The sequence below is a fragment of the Mandrillus leucophaeus genome, unplaced genomic scaffold (assembly GCF_000951045.1).
Source record: "Mandrillus leucophaeus isolate KB7577 unplaced genomic scaffold, Mleu.le_1.0 Scaffold815, whole genome shotgun sequence".
In the NCBI taxonomy this organism is placed as follows: Eukaryota; Metazoa; Chordata; class Mammalia; order Primates; family Cercopithecidae; genus Mandrillus; species Mandrillus leucophaeus.
In genome coordinates, this window is record NW_012108864.1 from 682,154 (window position 1) to 692,224 (window position 10,071).

The 10,071-nt window shown below is 38.9% G+C and overlaps 1 protein-coding gene across 1 annotated transcript in view; it reads right to left on the bottom strand.

Moving 5' to 3' along the window:
• Positions 1–2,669: 2,669 nt before the first annotated feature.
• Positions 2,670–10,071, bottom strand: part of ABCA12 (ATP-binding cassette, sub-family A (ABC1), member 12) — a 227,578-nt gene continuing 220,176 nt past the window's right edge. Inside the window, exons 51-53 of the mRNA XM_011967889.1 lie at positions 8,682–8,787; positions 5,264–5,401; positions 2,670–3,877 (exon numbers count right to left, since the gene is read on the bottom strand). Coding sequence (XP_011823279.1) covers positions 3,770–3,877; positions 5,264–5,401; positions 8,682–8,787 — 352 coding nt within the window. The 3' untranslated portion in view covers positions 2,670–3,769. The remainder of the gene's footprint in view (positions 3,878–5,263; positions 5,402–8,681; positions 8,788–10,071) is intronic.

The window sequence follows — 10,071 nt, forward strand, 5'->3', positions numbered from 1 at the left end:
ATAGTATTCATTTCCTTGTAGCTTGTTGTCTTCTTATGTTGAGAAGCTTAGGTTAATGAAACAAGCAGACTTCTGGGGTCAGGTGAGGGTAAGAAAATGGAAGCCTAGTTCATCCTTCCCATCTTTAACTAGGTCAGCATTTGCTGTTTGTCTAGAAGTCGACCAGTAAGGAAGAGAGCATACTGTTGCAGAAGGCTGTACGGATCATTTTTCTATCTTTTGAGACAGGGTCTCACTGTGTCATCCAGGCTGGAGTACAATGGCGTGATCAAGGCTCACTGCAGTCTCAACGTCCTGGGCTCAGGTGATCTTCCCATTGCAACCTCTTGAGAAGCTAGGACTACAGACGTGTACCACAGTCCCAGCTAATTTTTTGTATTTTTGTTTTTTAAGAGTCAGGGTTTTGCCATGTTGCCCAGGCTGGTGTGAAACTCGTGGACTAAAGCAATCCACCCACCTCAGCCTTTCAAAGTGTTGGGATTACAGGTATGAGCCACTTTACCTGGTTGATCATATTTCCATTCTTGTGATTTTTGTACCCACTGTATAAATATTATAAAAATTCAGTTTTATGCATGAAGTGAAAATTGCCACTATCCTCAGAGGTAACTCAGGTAACTCACATTAAAAAAGTAGATTCTGGGCCAGGCATGGTGGCTACTACCTGTAACCCTAGCATTTTGGGAGACCACGGATGGAGGACTGCTTGAACTCAGGAGTTCAAGACCAGCCTGGGCAACATAGCAAGACCTCATCTCTACTAAAAATAAAAAATAATTAGCCAGCCTTGGAGGTGCACACCTGTAGTCCCAGCTACTCAGGAGGATGAGGTGGGAGGATCACTTGAGCCTGGGAGATCGAGGCTGCAGTGAGCTGGGATCTCTCCACTGCGCTCCAGCCTGGGTAACAGAACAAGACCTTGTCTTAAAAAAAAAAAAAAAAGCAAGCACATTCTGTAGGTATTATCCAGAGTGGAAGTAGTGTTCTGGGAACTGCGAATTCTCTAAACATTTCCTCTACTGCAGAGAAGCCCAAAGGGATATGGGTTCAAATATATGTTCATATATGTTCCTTAATTACATATAAAAATGTGCCATGACACTCTTAAATAGTACATCCTAACAGAAAAAAAAGAAAGAAAAAACGTGCAAAAATGTACAAAAACAAAACGTAGCATTCTAAATCCTTCCACTGCAGATTCACTGTAATATCTGTACTATGGGACCATGTATCATCTTTCATCCTCTTTTCTTCTCCTAGAATAAACTACCTCACAGGAAACCTCACCGTATTTCAGAAATTTAAACAGAATCAGGTTGCTTGGTTTTCATATCAACCATGCCAGCCTCTCTTTTGTTTCTCCTTCATTTATTTATTCATTTAACCAACAAATATTTATTGAGTGCCATGAATATTTATTGTGTATATAGGTACCAGTTGGAGAGCCAGGAAAATCAAAACAGATCTTTGTCCTCATGGAGTTTCAAGCCTAGTGAGGGAGAAAAATACTAATCACTCAAATAATGGTGCTACTATCATGGTCCAGAGCCCAGCTGGGGCTTCCCTGCCCCACTGAGAGGTAGATAAGATTGGCTGGAGTCGGAAGCTCTGCTCCACACATGTCCTGGCATCTCCCTGTCTCATGGTCTGACAGCTTCTGGTATGAAGCTGTCACTGTACTGCGCCTCTTTCAAAAAAGGAATTAACATATCTTCATTCCAGTCTCCACACGACACTCAGTCACATAGAGCATTTGTAAGTGTGTCTGACTTCAATGAAGATTCAGTGGTCGGGGACCGTCCACAGCATGGCTACACAGTGAGTGAATATGCAAAAAGTATTTGAATACTCATAGTTTTAAATGTCTGTTCAACCACTTCTGTTGCTCACTGGGCTTCCATCTGTTTCAGTACTTAGCCTTCTGCCATCTCACTGGTTCCACCTTTCTCCATGTCCCTTCTCTCCTTTTCTTTTGCTTCCTTTCCTACCAATTGCTCAGAAACAAGCAGACAACCAGACAACCACAGCAAAGACAATGAACAGCAAACAAATTCCTTGTATTCTTTCATGGAGCTCGGCTATCTATTTTGTCACTTGGGACCCTGGAGACACCCACGCTGTCAGAGTTATACCTTCTACTCCAAAAGGCATGTCTATATATTATATTCAGCAAAGACATTTTGCATCCTGAAAGAAACTGTGTTACCATCTGTTAATGTACATACATATATATATATATATATATAGTTAGTCTGGATATATTACAAATGATGATGCATGCTCTGACAGAAAAGTAGGAGGTTGGGAGGAACAACAAAGTATATAGTATTAGAACAGCGGACCAGATTTAAAATGAGAAAGCCGGGCAGTCTGGCTTCTCTGAGAAAGTATGACATTTCTGAAGCCTGTTAGCCAGGTAAAAAGTGTGGGGGGAAGAGCGCTCCCAGGAGGAGAACAGCATGTGCAAAGGTCTGGACATGGGGAAGACTGTGGAGCACTGGAAAGAGTGGGAAGGGGCCAGCATGGCTAGATCCCAAAGGGCCAAAGAGAAAGATGAGGATGAGGGTGGAGAGGTCAACAGGGGCCAGATCAAGTGAAACTTTGCAGGTCACATGACTCCCATTTTTAGGTTCCTGTCTCTTCCCTAACAAATGAAATGAGAGCATGAATGAGTTTTTCTAAACTTTGAGTTTATTGGTTTTTGAAACACAGTCATGCCAAAGCTGACAAACTTGTATAGATACACACCCACCCATACACATACACACACACACACACACACGGTACATAAAGCACCTTTCCCCAGGGCCATGTCACTTGCCATTATTAAGAAGTCTATCCTATAGCCATATACATGATTCTAGATCACCCAGATAATTAGCTGGAAATTATCTTCATATTCATTTTCCCTCCACAGGAATGTTTCCTGAAGAGGAACCCCAAATATGAGGGTTTCTGAAAGAGCTTTAAAAAATGTTGCCTGCCAGCAGCACATGGATTCTCTTTTCAGGGTTTGTATCTACCCAGCTGACACACCCATTCCCCCCTCCCTTCCTCCCAGAGCAAGTGACTTCTTGTTCCACCCTGCAGCTTACTATTGGCAAGGCATGGCAGGAGTGAATCTAGGTTCCGTTTACCACCAGGGTAAATTGCCCTCTCTATCGCATCCTTATGGAAAGGCACTTTTTCGGGTTCAGCACGTCCCCATGCATTCACAGGTACCGAAAGTGACATACACATACATTGTAAACATTGTGCCCACTGCTCTGCAAATGTTCATTTGGCCCTTAGCAGTTTACACATCACAGCAGATTCATGTATTCATGATGATGTTCATTCTGTTGTTTTCTGGAAATAAATTATGTTGTTTACTTGCCCGGTGGCACCTGCCACAAACCATCTGACTTTTCTTCTCCACTCTTGTTTTTCAACTACCAATATCCATGCCTTTTAAGCTGCCTTTTTATTGAAAGTAATAAATTAAGATACTCATCTTGAGGTGGCTTCACCTTTGCATAAGAATCGTCAGCATATACATTAGCATGCTCACAGTGTTGAGTATACAGGAATTCATTTCAGTAGCAACAATACTCACTGACCTTAGAAGGAAAAATTTCCTTTTATATTTACTTGTTAGTCTAACACAGTTGTAACTTTCCATACAGTATAATACTTTAAAATGCAGATATCTTGTGGAAGTGTATCTTCTGCAGCTTTTCTTCAAAATGAAGCCATTGGTCCTATGCTGAGATTGAGTTTGCTGGAAGTGTTAAGACTCCATCTGGTCATCTTGTGAGTCAACACTTATAGTGGAACCTTGGCTGCTGGTATCAGCAGTTTCATAGGACTTCTGGTCTTTGGCAAAGTTGATGAAAACCTGATTTTTCAGGGAAAATAAAGCCATTAGTGCCTGGTAAGCCAAAGGAAGAAAGAAAGTTAATTCATTCTCATTCTCTCTCTCTCTCTCTTTGTCTCTCTCTCTCTCCTTCCTTGCTCCTAGTGCAAGCGTGTATATACGTGTGGGCAGGCCCCTATAAAATCCAAATCCTAGTTTTACAAAACTAGATTTTATAGGGGCCTGCCTACACGTATATACACGCTTGCACCAGGAGTCCTTTCAGATAATCAAATTTAACTGGGGCCTGAAAATAGCACCTTTATCTATGACCATATTTATGACTATGATTTTATTTATAATCATGTCAATCTTAAGCCATAGTTGACTATCTGTAGCCACATTTCTGCATTCATATGACCTACATCAATATCTCTATCAGGTATAAACAAGGAGCCCAGCCCTATGCCCTTATTGAATGATTGTGTAGAAATGTTGAGAGAAATTTCACTAGTTTCAAGAGTTAATGCATTAAGATAAAATTTGTATAGAAAGCCCATGTTAACACTGTGTTCAGTAAGCCAATTAATTAACAGGCAGATCTTTGTTTAAAGTCGTTAAATCTATTAGTCATAGTTTCACCCAAAAACTATCGAGAGTCTGTTTTTTGCCATGGTGCTTGTAGTTGGTTATAAGTCGAAGACTAAGTCTTCATTTTTGGCAAAGTCATGATTGTCTAAAGCCCCCGTTAAAATGCCTAAAGCCCCACAAGAAAAGATGTCCATCAAATCCAGCACCATATACTGACCTTTAAAGGCCTTACTTTCAGACCTACTCCAATGACAGATATAATCAAACTTTCTATATGTCATGTTGGTTGAGCTGTGTAAAATTAAGACAGTACAGAAGTGATAAAGGATGACCTAATAAGTCTCTAGTTATTGAATGCAAATGTAATTAAGACAGATGATGTAAGTGAATGGAAAGGATTCTGCATTTACCACTTTAATTGCCTGAATTTAACAGATCTAAAGGTCTGGCACCAAATTCTAATTACCCTATCCAACCCTAATCCAGGAAGTCAATCAATAGAAATGTTCTTGAAGAAACCTACCATGGAAGAAGGAAGGAAAGTGTCAACAGCTGTTTTTTATGTATGTGAAAATAGTGGGTATTTTTTCTTTATGTATACATATAACTTTATGGATACAGATGTCTTATCAAATGGAAAAGTTAATGTCTTTCACATCTTTTTTAGAATATCCCCAAGTTAAGTTAGAAATTGATTAGGCTCTTTGCTAAGTTTTTCAGGTGCAAGATTAGATATTAATTCAATTAAAAACAAACTGAATGTCATTAAAAAGAAACAGAATGCATAATAATATTAATATGTGACGTTGCACACATGGATCATGGTATATATCTTACCTCTTCCAGAGTGGTCTGACTCACTAAGAAATTTGTAATATTTAAAGCAGTCTTGTTGGTTTCCAGCAGATCAAAAATGTTTGCGACTCCTCCTGCTGTGACTGGTACATGATACTCTAGCATGCTGAGGTGCTGATCCTGTGGGAACCAAAGGAAAAAAAATTATTTTGCAATGTCTGGCAATATTGACATGACTAGACATAACTTTACCAAGAGTTCAGGAAAATGCTGAAGTTCATTCCACTGAAAATGATGCTACAGTATAAATAACGAGTATATTTTGAAATTAACAGCTTGCAAAGATGAGATGAAAGTTTTGTGAATGTCAAAGAGAACACAAAGTTAAAAGTTCATGAAAACTCCAAAGCATTCTATATTCATGTGAAGTTATACAGTCATTATAATCTTGCCTGGAAAAGAATCTGTGGAATGGTATTTCACATGTCACATTATGCTCAGCTCACATAAGCTTTCTCCATGCTCAATCTTAAGAAATTTCATTTTTGTGTTAGAATTGTTCTAAAATGCTAAAATATTAGCGGTTCCATTGATACTGGCTAAAGACAGTAGACTTCAAAAGCATTGAACCTCCTTCAAACGACAGTTCATCCTTTTCCCAAATCACCCTAAACTTCTTTTCAGTTTCTTTATTTTGGTCACCAGTATCACCATCTACTTAGTTTAATCCATTCTTGTTGCCTTGGAGTATCTTTAACAATTTGCATTTCTGGATATTTAATCAGTTACCAGGTCTTATTTATTCTTTCCTTTAAAATACCTCTCAAACTTAACCTTTCCTCTCTATTTGCACCACCAATAGGCTTAACTTGATGCTTATTACTCCACATCTTAGTTACTGCAACAACCTCTTCAGAACCCCAGAAACACTGTACACTTACTTTCTTGTACAAAGCAGCTGGGACAATCTTTGCTGATACTTGTTTCATCAGGATATTTTCTTATTCCAGAATCTACCCCTGTGACCCCAATGAATCAGATCATGACCGTGTATTTCAGACCCTTCTCCTCCCGCTTTGTGCATTGCTTAGCGTCTCCCATCGACATGTAGTTGCATTATATCTGTTCTTACAATCGGGCCATCTTGCCTACTTTTGCTCTCAGATTGTTGTTTTGGCTATTTTCCTTCTAGACATCTAGAAACCACCACAGATTTGTAGAGAATGGTCTGCTAGGGAGAAATCAGACTTTTTATTTATCACTGCATTTGCCTTGTATAGCCCTGGTCCCGTGAGGAACAGACGGGGGAGAATGTAATTTCATCATTCAGTGAAACAACACAGATTTCAACCCAGAAATCCACTAAAAGAGAAAGCATTACTACCAACACAATTTGTGCAAGAAAGATGTCCTTTTACTTTTAAATTTGATTTAAATTTAGATGATAGAAAATGAGCTTTGATAAGAATCCTGAAAGCTAGGCCCAGTGTGGTGGCTCACAGGTGTAATCCCAGTGCTTTGGGAGACCAAGGCAGAGAGATTGCTTGAGGCCAGGAGTTCAAGACCAGCCTGGGCAACATCGTGAGATTCTGTGTCTACAAAAAATACAAAACTTAGCGGGGCATGGTGGCACATGCCTATATGCTTAGCTACTTGAGGCAGAGGCGGAAGGAGTCCTTGAGCCCGGGAGTTCAAGGCCGCCGTGAGCTATGATCACGCCACTGCACTCCAGCCTGGGCAACATAGCGAGACCCTGTGTCTTATTTTTTTTTTTTTTTTTTTTTTAAGAATTAGGAAAGCTAGTATTTCCTAGAGATGTTAGCCAAACTTGGGGAGGCTGAGGCAAAGGTATTTTATGAAGATAAAATAATTGTTTTTTAAATGCAGTTTATTTTCTCTAAAATCACTTCAAATTAACATCGTGTCTTATAATTTATGGACACTTTATCATTTAATTCTCACATCAGTTTTGTGAAGTAGATGTTATTATAGTAGTACTCTCTTATTTGTGGTTTTGCTTTCTATGGTTTGTTACCTGTGATCAACCAAGTCCTAAAACTATGAAATGGAAAAATATAAAAATAAACAATTTATAAGTTTTAAATTGCATGCCTTTCTGAGTAGTGTGATCTAATTTTGCACCACCCCATCTGGCATGTGAGTCATTCCTTTGTCCAGCATATCTATGTTGTGTAAGCTACCTGCCTGTTTCTATATAAGAAAAAGCATAGTGTATACCAGATTTGGTACTATCTATAGTTTTAGTCTTCCACTGGAAGTCTTGAAATGTATCACCCGTGAATAGTGGGACACTCCTGTATTCTTATTTACAAATGAGAAAAAAGAGGCCCTGAGATTAATGTCTTGCTCACATGGGCACAGTTGGGCCTCAGCCCTAGTCTTTCCAATTTCTTTTTATCATTCCACATCTGATTACCTTTCACATCTGATTTCCTTTCAAAAACAATCATTTGAAATCATCATCTTCTACAAATTGCCTGTATATCAAAGATGTAATAATAACTTTTCCTGTCAAGTACATTTATTTTAATTAAGTATGGGCTATGTTAGGTAATATGCATGTATCTATGTGTGTCCATCCCATGCCTATGCATATGTGAGATGACATCAACTGTACAATATTTCATCTAGTGTAGAACTTGAGGACTTGATTTCTACTCAGTCCTGCTCCAACTTTTGTGGGCTTATCTTTCAAATGAGGGGGACAAACCAGATAATCATTCTGGAACTCTGTAGCTTTTTGGGTTTTTTTCCTAAGAAGAAATGACCTTGGTCATATAATACCTGTCATCGCTCAGTTCCGTAATATATATAATGAGTAGATTAGCAAGGTATACAACTTGAAAATGAATACAATATGATCATAAATCCTTTGTGAGGAAGAAACAAAAGTACATGTATGTGAAAGGACTGTGTTAACTTTAAATAAATACAAAAATATATAATTAATTGAAGATGCTATTTGTTCATACTCAGTATGCTTTGGCATATCTTACGCATCTTGAACTAATCTATATATTAAGATTAATAATAAAGCTGTAGTCAACTTGGAAATCACAAATATTGCTATGACATTACCATCAAAACTAGTCAAGATCTTCAGGCAAGATAATCACTTATATGGTTGGTTTTGGTTTTCTGTTTTTAGATAGAGTCTCGCTCTGTCACCCAGGCTGGAGTGCAGTGGCATGATCTTGACTCACTACAACCTCCGCCTCCCAGTTTCAAGCAAGTCTGCTGCCTCAGCCTCCCGAGCAGCTGGGATTACAGGTGTGTGCCACCACACCCAGCTAATTTTTGTATTGTTTGTAGAGACGGGGTTTCACCTTGTTGGCCAGGCTGGTCTTGACCTCCTGACCTCAAGTGATCACCCGCCTCGGCCTCCCAAAGTGCTGGGATTACAGGCATGAGCCACTGCACCCAGCCATCAATCACTTACTTTTAAGTATGTTTTTGGAAAGTGCAGCTGCATGAACTTCGTGAGGCTCTCCATGGTCACTTTGTTATTCTTCAAGTGAACTTTGACAGTAAATCCTCGTCCAAACCTAGAAAGAAAAAGTGCAAAATATGGTATGAGTTACATTTTGCTGAAATAGCTCCTCTGGAATTCTAGATAATGAAACAGGACCCAAGCCAACCATTATAGCCCCTTTTCTTTATATAAAGACTGTCATTTTGCCATAAAAGTTCAGGACATGTTGGAAACTGGAAATAGTGCACTGCTATGATTTTTTATTTATTTCTACCTCTATATAAAATCAGAGTCTTTGGACAAAAATTGAGTTGAAAAGAAAACATAAAATCTTGACTTTCTATGACATTCATGAATTTGCAATGGATGTCAATTTCTGCAGTTAAATACTTTCCTTTTTTTCTTCTTAGAGTATAGTAATAATAATAAACACAAAAAAAAGAAGAATGTGCAGGTTTGTTTCATAGGTATACATCTGCCATGGTGGTTTGCTGTACCCAGTTAAGTATTTCTCCTAATACCAATTTCTCCTAATACCAATTAGGTATTTCTCCTAATGCTATCCCTCCCCTAGCCCTCCACCCCCCAACAGGCCCCGGTGTATGATGTTCCCCTCCCTGTGTCCATGTGTTCTCATTGTTCGGCTCCCACTTATGAGTGAGAACATGTGATATTTGGTTTTCTGTTCCTGTTAGTTTGCTGAGAATGATGGTTTCCAGCTTTATCCATATCCCTGTAAAGGACATGAACTCATCCTTTTTATGTGGCACATATACACCATAGTATTCCATAGTATTCCATGTTGTATATGTGCCACATTTTCTTTATCTAATCTATAATTGATGGGTATTTGGGTTGGTTCTAAGTCTCTGCTATTGTGAACAGTGCTGCAGTAAATACACATGTGCCTGTGTCTATAATAGAATGATTTATAATCCTTTGGGTATATACCCAGTAATGGGATTGCTGGGTCAAATGGTATTTCTGGTTCTACATCTTTGAGGAATCGCCACACTGTCTTCCACAATGGTTGAACTAATTTATACTCCCACCAACAGTGTAAAAGTGTTCCTGTTTCTTCACATCCTCTCCAGAATCTGTTGTTTCCTGACTTTTTAATGATCACCATTCTAACTGGCATGAGATGGTATGTCATGGTGGCTTTGATTTGCATTTCTCTAATGGCCAGTGATGATGAGCTGTTTTTCATGTTTGTTGGCGCATAAATGTCTTCTTTTAAGAAGTGTCTGTTCATCTCCTTCACCCACTTTTTGATGGGGTTTGGTTTTTTCTCGTAAATTTAAGTTCTTTGTAGATTCTGGATATTAGCGCTTTGTCAGATGGATAGATTGCAAAA